Here is a 21,007-nt window from a genome sequence, read left to right as displayed (position 1 = left end):
ACTTAAAAACAGCATACTAGAGTGATATAGCCACATCATTGTTTATAGCAGCACGTTTCACAATAGCTAAACTGTGGAACCAACCTAGACGCCTTCAGTAGATGAATGTATAAAGAAACTGTGGCATATATACACAATGGAACATTACTCAACATTAAAAGAGAATAAAATCATGGCATTTGCAGGTAAATGGATGGAGTTGGAGAATATTATGCTAGGTGAAGTAAGCCAATCCCCCAAAACCAAATGCTAAATGTTTTCTCTGATATGAGGATGCTGATCCATAATGGGGATGGGGTGGGGGGTGGAACCTGGAAGGAAAACTTTAGATAGGGCAAAGGGGAGGGAGGGGAAGGCAGGGGGAGGGTGGTAGGAAAGATGGTGGAATGAGAAGGACATCGTTACCCTAAGTACATGTATGAAGACATGAATGGTGTGACTCTACTTTGTGTACAACCAGAGACATGAAAAATTGTGCTCTATATGTGTAATATGAATTGTAATACATCGTACTGTCACATATAACAAATTAGAATAAATAAACAAAGAAATATATGACATGAACTGACACAGAAATATGACCCAAAGGGTGTAGAAGTCCTAACTCCAAACCAGCTCTTCATGCCCACTGTGTTCCAGGATTGAGGGATAGAGAAAGATGACAGTCAGTCCACAGCTCACCAGACCATGCACACTGCCAAAGTGCAGGTGTGTAAGGGACTGTGTGTTCTGGGCACTCAGGGGAAGAGGCCACAGTTGGGGTGGTTTCTCCCAGGAGGTGGCATCTGGATAGGATTATGAACTGAGGAAATGGGGCTAGAAAGATGAGGCCCAAAGGTCTGGGGACAAAGAGTCGTCCATGGTCAGGTCAGAGAGCTGGGTGAGGGCAGGGAAGAACAGGAGGCTGGGCAAACAGAGAAGGGCTAGAGCATCACACTAAGGAACCTGGACTTCATCCCAAGTCAGTGGCTCTGAGTTTTGGATTTCAGGGTCCAGTATAAGTTCGATAAATCTGGGAACTCAGGACAGATAATGATTGTTTTGCCAAATGAGGCCATTAAAAACCAAACCAAGCAGGTGTAGCACCACTCATCTGTAATCTACAGAACTCTGGAGGCAGGAGGAAAGCAAGTTCAATGCCACTCTCAGCAATTTAGGAAGACCCTGTCCCAAAATAGAAAGGGCTGGGGATGCAACTCAGTGGCAGAGCACCCCTGGGTTTGGTCCCCAGTACTGGGGGTGGAATGAGGTAGGGTAGGAACCAAACCCGAACCAAAAACTCAGCCCTAACTACCACCTATTATTACCATCATTTCAAAAAGGGCACTTAACACCAAAAAAGATGGAAGAACACAAAATCAGAAAGAAAGACGGTCCTTCCTTCACCAAAAAGAGACAGCTGGTCCCCTTCTGCCAACATGCCCATGGCCACCACATCGTCCTCATTCTCTTTTTTTCCTCAGACAAATGGAAACTTCCTCGTTGAATGGGACAGAAACCACAGCTATGGGACAACTCAGGCATGAAACTTGTGCATCCAAGATGGGATATGAGTTTTGCTCACAGATACAAAATAAAGCAAAGGTAATAAATAAAGTGTGTAGCCTGTGTGCTGGCACGGCAGGAGGAGATGACATTCCCTGGGACAAAGAAAAGCTTCCATGGTCAAATGGGCTGGGGAAGCACAAAGGCTTTCTTCTTTTCTTTCTTTTTTTTTTTTTTTGCAATGGATGGAATAGGGCCTGGTGCATCTGGTGTACGCTAGGCAAGTGCGCTACCACCAAGCCACACCCCTAGCTTTTAAGACTTTTTGAGACTTTAAAAACTAGTTTATTATTTGTGCATTTGCTTCTGTAGGACTCAAATGTGCAAGCGATCCCTGATGACTGGACTCCAAAACCCAGTGTTCCCCCGACCAGATTGACCATGGGGCCTTCTTCTCAGTCCCGAGCTGGTTTGGGAAGCTCCTCAGGCAGACTGGCAGCAGGCAGACTGGCAGCTGTGCAGAGGCGCATTCCTTAACAGCAGGGTGAGGTTCACTGGCAAGATCAGAGAAGAGCACAGCAAGCCCGAGGAGGCAGGGTGAGTGTGGGTGAGTGACACATTCCTGCACCTGCCCGCAGGCAGACCCTGTACCTCCAGGTCTGAGTTGATGGAGGACACCTCAGAGGAACTGCTGGAAGACACTCGGGCCCGGATGACCTGAACGGGAGGGTACGAGGGGGGCTCTTGCAGTGACGCGTCTCCTGTGCTGGTCTGTCCATCACCAGGTAGTCTCATGGCACCACAGCTTGCCTGCAAGGTGTGTGGGAAAGAGCAGGTGGGGACACTTATTTTAGAATTGTTGAAGCATCCGCACACTTCAGTTTTAAAAGGTCCAAAGGGTGTGCAGTGGTCACCTGGCACCATCATCCCTTGACCACCCCGAGGCAGCCAGTGCCCAAGCTCCTGCGTCCTTCCAGATCTTACACACTCTCACACACACACAAACACACACATTTCCCATCTGCACAAATTATAGCACAATTCATATTCTCTTACACACTTAATTTTTTTTTTTTACTTAACAATATGCCTTGAGATAGTTCTATCTTAGAAGCCTTGAAGCTTAGGGGTACCATTGTGGGTGTTCATATCTGCTCATCAGTCCCCTAGTGGTGAAGGTTTAGGGTACCACTTATCCCTTGCATTTACAATCAGTGCTGACTGCAGCAAATTCCACCAGACATCCAAGATTTCAGGGTATTCAGAAGATAAATTCCTAGAAGGAAAACTAGTGGATCGAAGGGTGTGTGCATGTGTGACTTAGTCAGCTCTTGCCAAAAATGCTCTCCATCTAGGCTTTACCTTACCTACTCATGCTGTGGCAGCATACGAGAGAGCATTTGGGAGAGTTGGGAGGTAAGGGAAGAGGTAACCTGAAAGATATCTATTTATTCTCTGGCAGGGCTCACAGGGGGCTTCCTCAGAGTTCAGAGTCACATGGGAGTCCAGACATTCCAGGCCATGACACAGAAGCAGCTCACCTGCTTTCTGGGCCTCAGAAGGAAATCAGCCCTGAGTCTCAGGTTCCTGATCTCTCAAAGCGGGAGGTAATTCCTGCCTGGCCTCTGTTGAAGGAGTGTCATGGGGCCCTGTGTAAATGCTCTGGACATAGGAAAAGAATGCCTGGGAGTGTTTGTCCCCAAATCAAGCAGGGCTTGGCCCTCAAAGGGCTAAATGCACAGTGTCATGTGAGTCATTGGAACAGGTAGAGAAAATAAACAAAGAAATACACTCAGTGTTCAGCCCAAGAACATGGGTGAGGTGCCAGCCCTGCGGCTCTCCTCTCCCGCAAAGGTGCTGAAACAGGAACCTGTGGGCGGAGGTGGGGAAGCAGGTGGCTCCCTGGCAACACGGATAAATCTTATAATCTGCTAGGGCGTGCCACATCCGAGTCAACAAAGAGGCGGAGTTTTCAAATGCTCCAAGCAAGAATGAGGCAGTTGATCTATGAAGCTCTATGCCCCTCTCTAAGCCTGGCCTGAAGGATGAGTGGCACCCCTGGCACCTCCTCAAAGTCTCCCCTTAGGATTGGCTCTTTGTTAGCAAGGGATGCTGGGAAAGCGAGGAGCATCCCTGTGGCCCTTATTACCCATTTCTAGATGACTGTCCAAACAGGATCTGTGTCAGTGCATATGACCAACTGGGTACCTTTCTCACCACACCCTAGCCCACTGGGGTCATTTCATTGAAAAAAGGTAAAACCGGGCTGGGGATGTGGCTCAAGTGGTAGCACGCTCGCCTGGCATGCGTGCGGCCCGGGTTTGATCCTCAGCACCACATACCAACAAAGATGTTGTGTCCGCCGAGAACTAAAAAATAAATAATAAAAATTCTCTCTCTCTCTCTCTCTCTCTCTCTCTCTCTCTCTCTCTCTCTCCTCTCTCACTCGCTCTTAAAAAAAAAAAAGAAAGAAAAAAGGTAAAACCAAAAAATCACTGAGCAGGTACAATATGGCAGCAGAGGAAGTGTGTTCTCTTTATAAAAGCTCAGGCCCCCAACTCAGATAGGCTTAGTCTGAAACCTGTTTCTGTGATTTCCTAACTGTGGAATCTTAGGTAAGTTACTTAAGTTCTTTGTGCCTCAAGTTTTTTGTTATTATTGTTGTTTTGGTTTTGTGCTGGGATAGAACCCAGGGGTGCTTTCTCACTGAGCTATATCCCCAGCCCTTTAGATGCTTTATTTTGAGACAGGATCCTACTAAGTTGCTGAGGCTGGCCTTGAACTTGCCATGATTGTCTTGCCTCAGTCTCCTGAGTTGCTGGGATTATAGACTTGTGCCACTGCACCTGGATTTTTTTTTTTTTGGAGACCGGATCTAGCTATGTTACCCAGGTTGGCATTGAACTCCCAGCTCAAATGATCCTTCTGCCTCAGCCTCTGTATAGATGGGAGTACAGGTGTGCACCACCATGCTTGGCTCTGTGACTCAACATAATTATTATTAGTTAAGATTAAAAAATAGATTAATAATAGTATCTACTTCAGGGGCTGTTGTGATAATTTGTATTAATATTAACAACTGTTTATAACGTACTTACTTGGAGTCAGCCATAGTGCTCACTTAGAGGATGGGCAGCATAGTGGAGCAGGGCACAAGCTCAGGTAGAAGCAGGTCTCAATACTGGATCTACTACCATTAAGCTGTGTGACCTAAGCAAATTGTGTACTCTTTCTGTACCCCAGTTTCCTTGTGTGTAAAATGAGAATAATATCTCAAGGGTTGACAATGAGGGTAAAAATGTCAATCTTTGTAAAGGACTTAGATCAGCACTCTATCCCATAAGCACACCAGGTAGTGTTCATGGTTACTGTTTGCTCAGAGCCTGGCAAGTAGCCCTCACTCAGTAAGCAGCTGCCATGCTGGCCCAGGAGCCTTAGGAAGGGCTTTCTGCCAAGGCTGGATGGACTGTGGGACTCTGGGCTCCCCTCCTGGTCTCGCCCTCTGGTGGACACAGATGGAAGAGCCGGCAGAAGCTCAAACCAGCTGGGGGCTTCAGTTGCTCCCCATGAAAGAGAAACTGTGCGCCCCCAGCAGGGACCCAGGCAACCCTGACTTACAGAATCAGTTACAGTGAACATACCTTTTGCCCCTTCTTTCCTGCGGTGCTGGGGATGGAACCCAGGGCCTTGTGTGTGCCAGGCATATTCTCTACCACACAGTATGTGCCAGCCTCGCACACGGCTTCTTTTTCAGAAGTTAGTTCCATAATTTAAAATCGTCTAGTGCAAAGCTTTGGCCAAATGCCACCAGAGTTCCCTGTGTCCTCCTGAGGGCCTCCCACAACCCACCCACCCTCCTCCTTATGGTCAGAAGGATGGTTTTGTGGCTGAAGTGGATTCTTTAATTGTGACAGCATGCTCTAACTCTGACCTTCGCTTATCACACAGGGGTGGCTGCATCCAACATCCGAGGAACAACAATAGCCAGGAGTAAAGCTTATTGGTCAGGCCAAACTCATTCCCAGCACCAGTGTCCTCTGGGCAGCTGGGCAGGGACCACATTGCTGAGCATGCGCTCAAAACATCCCTTTACCCAGGAGCCATGACTCCCAGGTTACAGGCACTGGGAGCCATCAAGACAGGAGACAAAGTTTGCATCCCAGCAGGAGATGGCCAGCTCACAAAGGTAAGAGGCAGGGGGAAGAGCATTGCAGAGAACTTCCAGAGACAGCAAAGTGACAGGACAGAGCAGTGGAGGCTACTTCTGTCTGGGGGTTGGGGAAGGCCTGTGGGGAAGGTGACAAAGATCAGCAAGCGGCAGCCATTGTGGGCTGGTGTGTGCTGCGTGGTGGGGCACCCCATGCAGCACTGCTGGAGAGGAGTGAAGCAGGGAGAGAACAGGGGGAGCAAAGGGGGCGTGGCCTGGGCTTGGGGAGCCTGGGAGTTTCTGAAAGGAGTTTAGATTTTTGTCTGGTACAGTGGCGCACGCCTATCATCCCAGAGGCTCAGGAGGCTGAGGCAGAAGGATTGCAAGTTCAAAGCCAGCCTCTTAGCAAGGCTCTAAGCAACTCAGTGAGACCCTGTCTTTAAATAAAATATAAAAAAGGACTGGGGATGTGGCTCAGTGGTTAAGTGCCCCTGGGGGTTCAATCCCTGGTACCAAAAAAAAAAAAAAAAGGAGTTTAGAGTCTATTCTGCATGAAAAGGAAAGCCAGAGGAGTGTTTTAATCAAGGACAAGACAATAATAGGTTTGTATAAGATCCTCTAGTTGCTGGTGCAGGTGGAGTAGTGATGCAGACTAGCTAGGAAGCTGCGGGCCTATTTTATTATTTCATTTCATCTCATTTTATTTTGTTTGCGCTGGGGATGGGACTCAGGGCCTTGCACCTGCTAGGCAAGCACTCTGCCTCAGAGCTATACCCTGAGCCCTCAAGATTTATTTTAAAGGAAGCATTTACAGGAGCCATAAATGGACTGTGGACATGGGGGTGTAGTAAGGCCAAGGAAGGAACTTCTGGCTTGAGCCACTGCATGGACAAGGGTGTCATTTACCATGATGAGGAAAATGGGATTAAAGCCAGGAGAGGTAGGAAATCCAGAATTCTGTGTTGGAGGCAAATGTGTGAGATGCTGTGTGGTGCCACCAAACAGGCATCTGGGCAGCTGGGACTGGAACTGAGTGGAGAAGAAAAGGACATAGATGCAAACCAGGGAAGCCAGCAAGAGGTGGGACTGTGGTCCTCAAGAGCACACCCACAGAAGGGGGCCCCCCACTCTAAAGCCAAGCGTGATGGGAGGAGCCAGCAGAAGCCATGGGGAAGGATTAGCTTATGAGCATGGTGGGAAAGCCAGGAACACGGGGACCACAGAAATCACAAGAGAAATGACTGGATTTAGCAACAGGAAGGTCACTAGTGACCTTGAAAAGAACAGTCTGATTGGAATAGTAGGACGATGGGGTGAACTTCTCCCCTCTTCCTCAACCCTCTTCCACCTGAGGACCTGGAGTGTGGGCCAGGACCCTGAGAGTCACCCAGAGCCCTCCTTCCCCTTGACCCCACATCCTTGGCCCCTCACACACTCCGCTTCCCAGCTCTTGATTCCACCTCTGCTTCTCCTGCTGCAGCCTTGGTGCAAGTCAAACCACCTCTTCCCAGGACTTAACACTGCCCTGGCTGACGGCCCTGCTTCTAGGAGGCTGAGGTACTCTCTCCTGCTCACCCAACAAGGCCCAGTGAGGCTCTGAAATGCACAACTGACCTGAGTCTAGCACTGAAGCCTCCCAGGTGGGGCTCCCACCACCCTCAGGGTGATCGTTAGCCTCCCTGGGTGGGGATCTGTACCTTTTTATCTCCCTTATTCTGGGAGGATAATAGAGTAGGGCACCTCAAATATGCCTTGTTGGCATATGGATTACTTTGAGTTAAACACAAATGAAAACCAGCACAAGTGGAGAAGATATGCACCTAACTGCCTACAAGTAAAGAAGAGTTGTCCCTTGGTGTCGATGGGGAAGTGGTTCAGGACCCCTCAGCTGCTCAACTCCTTTGGCTAAATGGCGTGGTATTTGCATATAACCGGTGCACCTCCTCCATATGCTCTACATCACCTCTTAGATACGCCTAATATCTAATTCAATGTAAATGCCATGGAAATGGTTACTATAGTATGTTCTCTAGGAGACAATGACAACTAAAAAAGACTACATTTTCAGTACGGAAATACATTTTTTTTTCAAATATCTTTGATCCACAGTGAATTGATCAAGGATGTAGAACCCATGGATATAAATGTTCCTTGTAAAGGAAATTTATTTTTACAAAGGAAACTTACATTTGTTCCCTGGGACAAGAGCCACTTCCAGAGACAACTCTCACCACTAGAGACTTGTTGCATTAACAAGACAACCCTTAATCACCATACACTTCCTCCCTCGTCTTTCCTAACTTGCTCCCCAACACCAGAAGCCCCAAACCCCTTTTCCTGCCATAGTTTTTTTTTCATGAACTTCCGCATACACGTAATTAAAGTATGCTCTCTCTTACTCATTTCTGTCTTTTGTTGGTTTGATTCATAATCCTCAGCCATTATACCTAAGAGGGTAGAGGAAAAGCCTTTTTCCTCCACTCTGCTCCCCTCCAGCTGTCCCACCTGCAGCCTTGGAGAGATCCTTTTTCACATGGTTCCTATCAGCTAAAGTATCACCTCCTCCAGGAAGCCTTCCAGGACTAATTCCCACCCTTATGGACACTTAGCCATGGCCCAGGCTGGCCACTCACCTGCTGTATAGGCTCGATGGTCAGCTCCATGTAGTGACTGATCGCTGCCATCGATTTCAGTGACTTGCAGTGTGACAGGGTAGTGAGTGGCACCCAATCTGAAGTCTTTGAAGTGGAGACAGGGAGAAAGAAATTTTAAAGTCAGAAGGCATTTTCTAGAAACGGGGTCCCATTTTGTTTAAAAGAATGCCTAGGGCATTTTGTTTGTTTTTAAGGTACAATTTCACTTTTGGCTTCCTGTAAGATGTGCTCTCTACTGAGGTCACCCATGGGCCAGTGGTTCCTAAATTTTGCAGTGCAATGAAATCAGTTAGGGATCTTAAAAAGCAACACACTGGTGCTTAGTTGCCACCCAAGGACATACTGATTTAATTGGCATGAGATGGAACCCGGGGCTGGGAAGCTTCCCAGGTGGTTCTAATGGGCTGCAGAATTTGGGATTCACTGCAGTGGTGTTAAATAATGCATTTGTAAACTGGGCACAGTGGTGCGTGCCTATGATCCCAGCTACTTGGGAAGCTGAGGCAGGAGGATCACAAGTTCCAGGTCAGCATCAATGACCTAGAAAGATATGATATCAACATAAAAAGTTAAAAGGGCTGGAATACATCTCAATGACAGAGTATCCCCAGGTTCAATCCCCAGTATTGGAAATAAAAAAAAAATGCTTTTGTAAAGCAGGGGTTCTCAATCTTTAGCATGAGCTTGTTAAAATACAGATTGCTGGACTCCACCAGAGCCCTAGAATTTTCATTCCTAACAGGTTAGCAGGTGAGACTGGTCCAGGGAGCACACTTCGAGAATCACTGCTGCCAAGGATTGCTGCAAGATTCCAAAGGTTTCTACTTCTCTATTCAGAATATTCAGACATGCAGAACTTTACATCCTTGGCTTTCCTTTTGGGGTATGATTTCATATCCCATGCTGGAATAGAATGAAAGTAACTTCCCCTTAGGAGTTTTGTAAAGCCTAAAGAAAAGGCTTTTACCTTTGTCATATACACCATCATCTTCTAGCTATTAACTCAGATCACAATGGTAAGCCTGAAATACTCCAAGGAGCAGCTTTACTTTTTACCTGTTCAAATACACCCACTGTCCACCTCCCTCTTCCTTCTTCCTGGCCACAAAGGATGTTGGCTCACAGTCTCATTCCCATTCTCTCTAAAAGGAACTTAAGGTAGCTCAGGTAACAGGCAAAAATATCCCCCCCCAAAAAAAAAAATTAGTGAAAGAGGGAGCTGACTTATATTTAAGTCCTTACAAGTTTTCTTGTATTATGGGTTACTGTCTCAACTCTTTGGAATCAAGTTCTTTTGATGAAGACAAATTGCCTTAATTAGAATAAGTTCTGGCTACTTGTAGAGGTTAAATGATTGAATTGTTAAAAAAGGAGGCAAAAGTCTGGGGCATGTGTGGAGCTCCTGCCTAGCATGTGTGAGGTCCTGGATTCAATCCTCAGCACCACCAAAAAAAAAAAAAAAAAAAAAAATGGCAGAAGGATCACAGTTCAAGGCTGAGGATGTGGCTCAGTGGTAGAGTGTCCCTGAGTTCAATCCCTAGTAACAAACACACGTGAAGGAAACAAACATATTCAGCTCAGACATATTAAGTTATTAATGGTATAACAAAGTCATAAATGGTGGACATTATTGTAAATGAAACTTCTGAAGATCAGCTTTTTAGTAATATCAACTAAAGTGTAGTATGGTAACAGAGCAGTGCTGATCACAAATAGCACGTGGGTCATTGTGGCTTAAGATAAATTTCTAGAATCAGCACTGCACACAGATTCTCACAAAGTCCAGACCAAATGACTTGGTAAGGTGATGGGCTCTGGAACATTGTGTCACGTGGAGGTGATGATATGGGTGTCAAAGAGTCATGTGAAAGTGGGCAGACATATTTTTATAAGATATAAATGGAAATCAAATTTTGAAACTAATACATGGATATTATATATGGCATAGTATGTGAGTTCATCTGTTATCAAGTAATGGAAGTGGACATTTGACTATCACACCTACATTGTTAAAAGTATATCACTGAATAAACTTGACAGACTTTTAAAACTGGGAAGATGGAGGATCCCATTGCATTCAAGGTCATTAGCTTTGGACAGAAACAGCAGCTTTTTAAGTGACCAGCTGGCCAACAGTGGAAGGACTTCCAGAGTTCCCAAGCCCAGCCCTCTGCGAGGCTCTCTGCCTCTCCAGCTAGCAAACACTTCTGTGGGGCCAGAGGTTTTCCCAGGAGAGACCTTGTCCTTGGTCCCGGCCTCCTGGTTCTCTCCCTCCTCCTCTGCACAGGTCAGAAGGGCCTGGGTGTCGGGGCTCTCTCTGGCTTCTGTGGAGAATCCTAAGGCTTGCCTCATCTTGCTCTTCATCACACACGAAAGGAAGATGATCTGAGATTTGGAAGTTAAGGGACAAGGAAGTGGAAAGCTTCCGGCCGCCCGGCACTGCCCCTCACACCACATGCACCTTCCCAGCAGCCCCTGCTCCATCCTGCTCACCCTGGGCTCCTGTCCCTTCCTTTCCCAGAATTATCCTGTCTGTCTGTCCCCAGACGAGTGCTCATTTGAGAACAGGGTCAGGTCTCTCTCTGCACTCCTGCCCCTGGCAAATACTCATTAAACAAAAACATTTTGAAAAACATCTTTCCTGACTGGCTCTCAGTGACAGAACATAAAGTGGGTTGCAAGTGTCTCTTGAAAATTCATATCCATCTGGAGCTTAGAATATGACCTTAATTTGCAAGTAGGGTCTTTGCTGATTAAATCATTTAAGAGGAAGCCACAGTGGATTGGGGTGGGTCTTAACATCTAATGACCACAGTCCTTATAAGAAGAGAGGACACTAGAGATGCATGAAGAAATGAAGGCTTATGAAGATACAGGCAGAACCTAAGATGATGAGGCCACAAGCCAAGGGGCTACAGAAGCTGGGAGAGGCAAGGGAAGAGTCTCCCCAGAGCCTTCAACCTCAGGGCCCACCCTGCTGGGTTATTCGCACTCCGTCACCAATGCAGGCCAGTCCCACTGCCCACGTCCCCAGCAAACGTGCAATCCACTGCCCGAGTTTAGCTTGCCCTTGAAGCGCTCATGACAAGGTCACCTGGGTACCAGCACATCAGGCACACCTGGGAGAACCAGAAAGGTGCTCTGCAGTCACCAACAGATGCAGCATTTGTCAGCTTTGATCCTTGCTCCTGCACCAGAGGCTCCAGCTCCAGAGAGCAGAGCAGAAAGGGAGCAACTCCCTGAGCAGGGCCTGCAGGGCTGGGAGAAAGGCTGGGATCAGGGCTCATGGGAGTGGAGACAGTGGCACCAATCCAGGAGGAGATGCCCCCTGGGGAGCTGAACTGAGCCTGGCACCTGGGGCTTCTGACCTCAGGGCCAGGAGCCTGCCACTCCTCTTTGCTGTTTCAGAGAGCCCCAACCAGGAGATAAATTCTTCTTGTTTTAAAAAGGGGAAGCACCAAACCACAAATAATTGCATTTGTGTCTGCCTGTCCCAGGCTTCAAACCACCCCATCTCTCAAGAGTTCTACCCACAAGAGGGAAGGAGGGAGTATGGGGGTGAGACACAGGCCGGCCTCCTCTGGCTGCAATCAGCTCCTCCCTCCCCCACCCATGGGGCCTAGGGTGGATACAGCAAGGTCCAGAGCAGCACGGCCAAGGGAGGTCAGGAACCAGGGTGTAGCCCGAAGCAGGTACTCGGGCTGCCGGTCATGGGCCACGATGGCTGAGGCGTAGAGGAGGCCCGCCAGGGCGGACAGCAGCCGTGTCCACAGGTGGATGTAGGAAAATGACTTCCCCTGGCACTGGGCAGAGAGAGAGAGGAGGGGAGTGGCAGGGGAACCCCAGATCCTGAGGCCCAGGACCCTTGGTGGCACAGCAGGTGGCCCGGGGCAAGCCCTCCACCCCAGCCACTCTCCAGGGGCCGTGCTGCCTCTGTTTGGCTTTCAGCTTTTGCTCAAGCTGCTTCCTTTGCCTCACAAACTCCTACGCATCCCTCAAAACCTGGCTTAAACTAAACTCTAGGAAACCTTCCCTGGGCCCTTCCACCAGAGGGGGAGCAAGTAACCCTCTCTTCTGGGCCCTGTCACACTAGACCCATCCCCTGGCAGAGTGCCTTTGCTGAGTATGACTTCACTCTTTACACATTCACAGAGCTCCGTGCTAGGTCCTTGCCATCTCAGTGCCCCAGCTCCTGAGGCTAGACTGCAGGCCTTCGTGACTGCCAGCTAGGGTAGGGGTGAGACTGAGTTATAAAACACCACACCCACCCTTCTCCTGCTGGGACCCCCAACTTTGAACCAGGACAAATAGAAAAGGTCAGGAAAATGAGAGGTAGTAGCCAAGGGGACATTTCTGCAGAACAAGTAATGGAAACATATTGGTTCAAAAACAAGAAACATGCAATATTTATATGTTAGTAGACTTCACAAGTATTGAGCCACCATATATCTATCTATATCTGTCTATCTATCTAGATAATATATATGCATGTCCACAAAACTATTAATTGGATAAAATTACATATTTTAAATTACTTCTATTTATGAATATATAGTATTTTTACTAGATGACCATATTTAGAGGCATTGGGACTTGGCTAAGGAATGGGAAAAAATGCAGGGAAGAACATGTTTGGGCCAATTTCCTCCCATTTTAGTTCTCAAAAAGAATCCTCATGAATGTGTCTGCATTTCATCTACTTTTGCTCTAGGGCCTGTTTCCAGCCACAATCCACTGGAGACTGGTGAATCAAGACAGCACAGTCAGATACAGAGTACCTGGCCAGCAGGGGTGGGCCTGGCCCCTGCCCCAGAGGCTGAGGCCCTTTCCCATGGGCCTTCCCACCTCAGACAGGCAACAGGGAAGCTGGAGCTGGAGGCCTTGGGGTTCCCCAGTCTGAAGGCCCCACTGTGGCCCTAGGGAACACCACAGGCAGTCAGGGTGCTGTTCTGGCTCTGTCAAAGGTCTTCTGCAGTGGGGCTCCCCAGTCCCTAGGCCACCCTGAAGACCCACTAAGTGGACTAAGCCCAAGGCTCCCTGTTTCCCCTCTTAAGTCTGAAGCTGGGACACTTGCTGGTGAGGTCATACCCTGTGGTGTTTCTGGCCTTTAGCAAGGGATTAAACCTTCAGGCAAATGAGCACCAGTCCCCAGTCCCTACCCCCATCCTCCCTTCTGTTATTAAAACATGGTGCTTGGGCTGGGGTTGTGGCTCAATGGTAGAGCACTTGTCTAGCATGTTTGAGGCTCTGAGTTTGATTCTCGGCACCACATATAAATAAATAAAGTCCACTGACAACTAAGAATATATTAACAAAACATGGTGCTTCTGGGCTTGTGATCCTTTTTAGGCCCCATGATGGGCCTCCTACATTTCATGGAGTTAGCATTGGCACTGTTCCTGAGACAGGAACACCTGTGACAGAGTCGGCCAAGAACACCTGGCAGAGCAGTTGTCACACCAGCTCTGGAGCTTGCCCTTCTCAGGCTCTGAGAATGGTGACGTTCCTGTACCTCTTCCTCTGCCCAACTGTCCTTTCCTCACCTCTGCTGCCTCATATCCACTTTCCCCTCTGAGCCCCCATGAGAGCTCTCTACTGCTCACAGCCTGGCAGCGGGTATGGTCTCCTCTTTGCATGCTAGAACTGCTTAGGAACCTTCTCCCTCATCTTCCAAAATACTAAACCTTCTTTTCTACCTTTCTTAGAGCACTAAAATATCTTGTTGCACATTCTGTCCCTGATGAGACTACGGGCTCTCCAAGGACACCTCACATCTGTACCCCCAACAGGACTGGCCAGCAGGGCTTCCTTCACCCCAGATACTTGCAAAACATCTGCTGATAAGATGCTCTGGGACTACAGAGCCCTAGGAGCTGAATGCATCTGACCTCTAGGCCCTTTGCACTTGAGAGGGACCCTTGTTTGTTCCAGCCCAGTGGCTTTTCCTGGTCTGCTTTTCCTTGGCTGTAAGAAATAGGAAACAGGCTGGTGTGATAGCATACGTCTATAATCCCAGTGACTTGAGAGCCTGCAGCAGGAGGACTGAAGTTCAAGGCCAGCCTGGGCAACTTAGTGAGACTCCTACTCAAAATAAAATAAAAAGGGCTGTGGATGTGGCTCAGTGGTAAAGTGCCTGCCTAATTTGCCTAGCATGCATGAAGCTTTAGATTCATCTTCAGGACCATTAAAAAAAGAAGAAAGAGAAAGAAATGGGAAAGAACACAGTGGGCCTTCCATTAGAGCCCCAGACGACCTCAGGACGCCCTGGCTCAGCTGCCCACTCCCTGTATACACACCCTCACTTCTGTCATTCGTTGTAGCTCTTCAGAGAAATGTAAGTGCATGTGTGTCACATGCACAGTGACACCACAGCTCCAGGATGACCTGGAGCCTCCAGGATGCTCCCTGTGTCCTGGGACCTGCCACATGACCTATAGCCCCAGCCCCACCCCAGCCTCACGATTCTGGAGAGTGGGGGTATCCGAGAGGCCCAGGCGCCCAAGGCAGCAATGACACCCAGCAGGTAGCCGAGGACTTCGGTATTTTCCTGCAAGAATAGATGACATTCTCAGCACTCTATGCGATCATCCATGTGTCCCAAGAAGCAGAAGAACCTGGTGGGCACTTTTCTGCTTTTGGAAGTTTCCTTCCCCAAATGGCAAGGGCTTACTGGCCCCCAGCTCCACTCCCAACGCATCCAGGGCATTCAGCCAGCAGGGACCCCAAGGAGGGAGGCAACCCCGTTCTACCCTGTGTGCTCACTGAGGGGGCTCAGCCTCACCTGCAGCAGGCTTCCCAGCAGCCTCCGCTGGGGCCCCCGGACTGGAGCTGAAGCCTTTGGAACAGCAGCCCAGAGAGCCCAGCCTGGGCTCAGGCTCAGTGGCAGAGCCAGGGCAAATATGCCAGCTCTGAGCCGCTTCCTCCTCTTCCTCTTTCTGGTGTGTCGGCCTGCAAGAGACACCAAAATCCCATGTGTCTTCTGGAACCTAGAACTTGCCAGCTTGCTGCATGGGAAGAGCTGGCATGTTGTGCTGCAGCTGGATCCTTCCCACCTCAAGTCCCTGGGGTTAGGCCACCTCTTTGAAATGCCTTCCCTCTTCCCCTAACAATTGGCCACCTCTTTGAAATGCCCTGGCCATTTCCATAATCGGCACAGAGCAGAACTGGGCCAAGTTTCATGAATGCACCCATGAGTGAACAGTCTATACCAGGCTCGTGCTTGATAAGCAGGGCAAACAGCAACAAGAAAAGTCTTTGACAATTTTCTCGAGATCTAAGACACACACTCCTCTGAGCATCTAAGAACACTTCTCCTCTGGGCAGCATGGAGCAGCTGGGGGCACCACATATCCCTCACTGGGACAAGCAAACCCTCTTTTGAACAAGGACCCCAGCACACAGCTGTCCCTTCTCAGGAACACTCAGTCTCACATACTCAGGGCTCCTTGTCCATCTCAGTCACTTCCAGGCCCTGTTCTGCCAGGGCTGGTCCAAACTTTTTCTGGTATCCATTTACAGAAGTTTGGGGGCTTTGCTTGGCCACCCAGACTTATGTGCTGTTCATCCCTGCTCCCAGCCCTGGCCCAGGCTGTTCTGTTCGCCTGACTTCCCCTTCCTGGGCTCCCAGTTCCGTATTCAGTGCTTCCCTGATACCCGCAATCCATTCCCTCTGGTTGCCCACAGTGTGCACACACCTCCAAGCTGACACTAGTGATTAGTGACTAGCTTAGGGCCCTGGCTGTCTCATCTGGCAGATGTCAAGGACCTCATTCATTTGTGTCTGCCTGGGGCCCAGTTCAAGTTGTGATAAGCAGCAGGCACCAAGCCAACTGATGAATGAATGTTTGAATGAAGACAGGAGCACACGGCCACACGCTCACCCGAATGAGACTTGAATTTGGATCCACAGACTGGGAAGAGGACGAACATGAAGTTGGCTAAGTCAACAGTCGCTAGGTAGGCACCACTGAAAACCTGGGGGCAGAAGGAAACTCAGTCTTGGTATTTGAGCATCTTTTCCCAGCAATTATGGTGACTATCAGCCCAAGATCCCCTGACCCTGTATAATCAGTCCAGTGATCCCTCCCACTCACGTTTGAGCACATGGGGCGTGCTCCAACAACTGACCCCAAGTTACACAGATGCCCACTGGTGGAGATGGGACAAGAACCCAGCCCTTTGCTTCCCTCCGCACGCGTTCCATGGCTGTCTAACTATGGCCCAACCACTGAATCTCCCTGAACCTCAGTTTTCCCACCTGTGAAACAGGCATAACAGAGCCTCCCCAAAACCTGTTGAGAAGATTTCTTGAGATAATTGGTGGAAAGTGCTTAGAACAGCGCCTGGAGAGAGTAAAGGACCTACGGAGGCACCGGTGACTATGACAGTACACTTAGATTAGGAGCCCGCGTGGTGGAGTTGGAATCCTGACACTACTTATTGGCTGGTGACCTTTCACAAATTATTTAACGTCTTGATGCCTCCGTTTCCACCTATATAGAAGGGGGAGATGAGCACATGCCAGAGGAGAATCTGAGGATTAAATAGGTAATATATGGAAGGATATAGTTAAGTATCTAGTAAACATTAGTTATTATCATCGGACTTGAGTGAGGCCTCATTCTATGGGAATGAGCACCCATAAAAAAGGGGGTTTTGCTTCTGAGAGAACACTGCTCAAAGCAGGGCCTAGAAGTCTTGCAACCTGTGTCCTGACCACTAGGTCATCTCCTTTACTTCCACCTTGGTGGGCACAAGGCCCATGTGGTCCCTGCAGGGGGACCCTGCAAGTCTTCCTTAGAAGATATTTGCAGATAGGATGTTTCTACAGAGGTTTGTGTGAGGGCCTGACTTTTGGGAAACTAGAGATGGCTTCTCACTTGCTCCACAGCCCACATCAGCACCTGGGAAAGGATTCAGCTGCCCTTGAGTCAGCTGGGGCTGGGCTCAGAGCTTTAAAAACCGTAACAACCATAATAACTATTTATTGAGCATCTACTATAAGCTTTCTGAAGTGGTGGGTATGACGGTAAAGAACTCCTCGCCTTGTGAAGCTGATTTTCTGGTGGGGCTAATGGACAATGAGCAATAAGCGTAAGTACGTGGTAAATGAGGGGTTAAGCTGTGGAAAAAAATAGCACAGGATGAGGGGCCCTGAACTGCTGGAGGAAGAGGTGGGTTATGATTCTACACAGGGGTTGGGGGGCTTATTTTGAAGTTGACTTTGAGCAAACACTTGAAGGAAGTCAGTGATGAGCCATGTGGACATCAGGAAGAAGAGCATTTGACGGGTGCTAGAAGGAACAGACGGATACAGGCCCTGAGGGGGAACTGCCTTGAGGTGGAAGGAAGAAAACAGAAGCCACTGTGGCTGCCTCTGCGTGGGGCCCAACATACCTGGATCGTGAGCTGTCTGGCCAGAATCGCCCCAACGGTGTCGCACAGGCTGGTCAGGAGGCAGCAGGCGGCGCACAGTGGGGACTGACCCTGCCCATGTTTCTTTGTACATCTCAGGTAAAGAAGCCTGGAGTGACGGGTATGCACAGAACACAGGAGCAGTGAGTCTCAGTAGATGTCTAAAAAGGGCAAGGTGACTCTGTGTCTCTATGAAGCACTTTCTCCCCTAGGTGTGTAGCAGGCGTTTATGGACTGAGTTTACAGATGGGGAAGAAAAGAGCAGAAGAACACTGAGCCTCTGGTCAAGAAGCCCAGGCCAGGACTGGGGAGCAGCTCCGTGGCAGAGCACTTGCCTCACATGCTCGAGGGCCTGGTACCAGAGCTCACCCACATGGAGACACCACCTCCTTCTAATGAAGAGGGTGACTTTCCTCCTCCAAGCCAGGTCAAATCCATGTAATGAGCCACTTCTCCACCCTGACAAGCTGGCTCTTGGGTTTTACTTTCTAAATGGGAAGCAAGAAGGTTATAAAAGTCACCCAAGCACTGCTCTAACTGCAGAGCTAACTGCATAAATTAAAAAGATAACTTGGCCAGGTGCAGGGGCGCACGATTGTAATCTCAGCAATTCAAGAGTCAGAGGCAGGAGGATCACAAGTTCAAGGTCAGCCTCAGCAATTTAGCAAGGTTCTGTCTCAAAATAATACTTAAAACAGGCTGGGGAGGTAGAGGTAGCTAGGTGCCAAACCTATGCAAATACCTGATTCAATACTCAGTATGTGCCCAACATTTGCAGATACCTGGGTTCAATATCGCCAAGAAAAAAAAAAAAGAAAGAAAAAGATTCTTTGGAATCAAAATGAAATTCCGATCCATCCCTGCCATTGGGTGGCTAGTCTTGGCTGGCCTATGTCCAATCTGAGCATGTTCTTTACCCAGCACTTTGGGCTGCCCTCCCTCCACCTAGATCCTCAGCTGCTACCAGCTTCTCTGCCTAAGGCTCTCTTCCAGTCCCCCACATGCCCAGGAACACAACCAGAAGGGCAGGACAGGATGGAAGGGCCCAGTGGTCTCTCTGGCAGCATTACTGACTGGGTGTCTGACATGATTTGTTCTAGATGTCTCCTTGTTACATTTCTAGGGAAAACCGAGGCTTGACAACAGCTCTGGGTTCACTTCCTTTAACCAGAAGGTGATACTCACTCCCTACTGTGAGGTTCTGAGCCTCAGCCCTTGGGAATGATAGATGGGGATGGAAGGCTGCTGGGTTCCTAAACATTTCCTGACCCACCAGCCCAAGCCCAAAGTTCATAGTGGTAACATCCACCCTTAACCTGGGCTCTGGGATCCTGCAACCAATTCAAGGCCAAGGAGTTAGGACTTTCAAATTAGGGACTCTCAGAGTTGGAGCCAAATGAGAAACAATTTACTTCAACCCTCCCATTTGAGAGAGGAGCAAAGTGAGGCCTATGCTGACAAGGCAGGCTGACGGCAGGCCTTCAGGCTTCCTGTGTAAAGGCCTTGCTCTGTACCCTATTGCTCTCAGCCATTCTCCAGCTTCAGGCGCCAGAGATCCGTGACCAGGCCACACACCACATGGCCACACACATTACCCTAAGACAGCTGGAGGTTCGGGTTGGCGGGGTCCCGAGAACAGACAGGTTCAGCTCCAGGCAGGGTGAGAATGCAGAGGCCCTATTCTCAGACTGGCCAGCTGGACATTCTCAAGGGAGTTCCTTAACCTCTCCAAGCCTTGGCCTCCATGTGGGTAAAATGCCTAACAGCGCTGACCTCGGAGGGTGACTGCGAGGAGCAAAGGTAATCATGCAGCAGGGTCTCCTGAGTTCCCATTCTCTGATCCACAGTTCAGTCCTCACAAGTCTGCCCTTTGTAATAGGAGCTGGTGCTTTGTTCTCTCAGAAACTCATGTTCCTCCTCTGTAAGTGCAGTCACAGTGCCTACCTCATGGGGTGTGGCAGGGACAGGGTGAGAGAATGGTACAGCATTAAGCCCACAGTCTTTTATTTTGTTCCAGTCACTGGGAGCATTATCAAGTGCCTGAGAGCAGTTCTAGGGTGAGCTGGTTCCATTCACTCCTGGAGATTGCCGGTCCATTCTCCCCTACCAGGGAATACTTGGCAGCACTATGCCTCTGGATTTCTTTGCCCAGGACAGAGTGGCTAAAGATTTGGAGGCTTCACCCTTAGAATCCAGGCTACTCTGACCACTGGCCAAAACACTAAAGGTGCTACACAGACAAAGGCAAAAGCTGTAGCCAGAGTCTAGTCGTCGCCATCTCCATTGCACAGCAGCTAGGAGAGCTCTGGGTAAACTGTGGCCAGAAACATCAAAGGACCTGCCAAGGCCCCCAAAGGTTGGTGGCAGAGCTGGAGTGATAATGGTGTTTAATGAGCACTTACTAAGTGTTTTCCCTGTACTGCCTCCTTTCATCCTCCCATCCATCTTATGATGAATTATTGCCATTCACAAGAGGCCCAAAGTCTATAACTCCATCAGCTCACGCTGTGAGTCAGTTTTAAGAGCTGACAATAGAACCCAGTCGGGGCCCCATTCACTGCACCACCCAGCCTCCTGCTGGCTCGCAGCCCAGGTTCCGTGTGCGTGGAATCCGGAAAGAAGTATCCGACTTCAGTTCGTAGAGAAATGTTAGATTTGATCCCGGATTTGTGCTGCCTCCTCCGCCCGCCCCCCTTTAATACTCCTTCCTGTGGGTTTCCAAGAGGGACTAGCAGGAAGGTAACGCCAATCCCCCCACTACAGACCGCCACCCCCTCGCGCGGGTCCCAGCCCCATTACAGCGCGTGGGCGGCGATCCAGCAGGAGGAGGCGCAGATCCACAGGCCAAAGGAGATGCAGACGCGGTGGCGGGCGAAGCAGTGGTCCAGGTAGTCCCAGTCCCAGAGCGCAGGCGAGGGCGCGGGGCTGGGCGCGGGGCTGGGCGCCTCCCCCATGGCACCGCTCGGCGCGCACCGCCCGGCCGGAGCTCCAGCCTCCTCCGCTTCGGGCAGCCCGGGCGCCGCCCGCGCACCCTTCTCCAGGTTCCCCCTCGGCCGCCGCGGCAGAGGTGGGCGCGCCCCGCTCCGCGCTCCCGGGCGCGCGCGGCCACGGCGACACCCGGGGAAAGTTTCCGGGACCGCACGGCTCCCCACCCTCGCGCTATTGTCGGGGGTCGGCGGGGTGCAGGCCGCCCCCCAGCGGCGGGAGAGGGAGCAGCCTCCGCACAAAGGCTGTGGTCCCCGCCCCCGTCACTCCGCGGTGGCGCCGGAGCCCCGCACTCTTCGCCACCATCCAGCCTGAGTCCCGC

At 49.7% G+C, this 21,007-nt stretch overlaps 1 protein-coding gene across 3 annotated transcripts in view; it reads right to left on the bottom strand.

Moving 5' to 3' along the window:
* Positions 1-20,782, bottom strand: part of Tmem44 (transmembrane protein 44) — a 35,309-nt gene extending 14,527 nt beyond the window's left edge. For all 3 annotated transcript variants that reach the window (XM_026400282.2, XM_026400283.2, XM_026400281.2), the window contains exons 1-9: positions 20,500-20,782; positions 17,683-17,809; positions 16,167-16,260; positions 15,068-15,234; positions 14,747-14,833; positions 11,919-12,089; positions 10,525-10,671; positions 8,266-8,370; positions 2,137-2,295 (exon numbers count right to left, since the gene is read on the bottom strand). In XM_026400282.2, the coding sequence (XP_026256067.1) occupies positions 2,137-2,295; positions 8,266-8,370; positions 10,525-10,671; positions 11,919-12,089; positions 14,747-14,833; positions 15,068-15,234; positions 16,167-16,260; positions 17,683-17,809; positions 20,500-20,654 (1,212 nt within the window). In that variant the 5' untranslated portion in view covers positions 20,655-20,782. The remainder of the gene's footprint in view (positions 1-2,136; positions 2,296-8,265; positions 8,371-10,524; positions 10,672-11,918; positions 12,090-14,746; positions 14,834-15,067; positions 15,235-16,166; positions 16,261-17,682; positions 17,810-20,499) is intronic.
* Between the last annotated feature and the right edge of the window lie 225 nt (positions 20,783-21,007).

This window comes from Urocitellus parryii, chromosome 2, assembly GCF_045843805.1.
Source record: "Urocitellus parryii isolate mUroPar1 chromosome 2, mUroPar1.hap1, whole genome shotgun sequence".
Lineage (NCBI taxonomy): Eukaryota > Metazoa > Chordata > Mammalia > Rodentia > Sciuridae > Urocitellus > Urocitellus parryii.
Note: the sequence above shows the minus strand (reverse complement) of the source record. Positions and strands in the feature narration are given on the sequence as shown.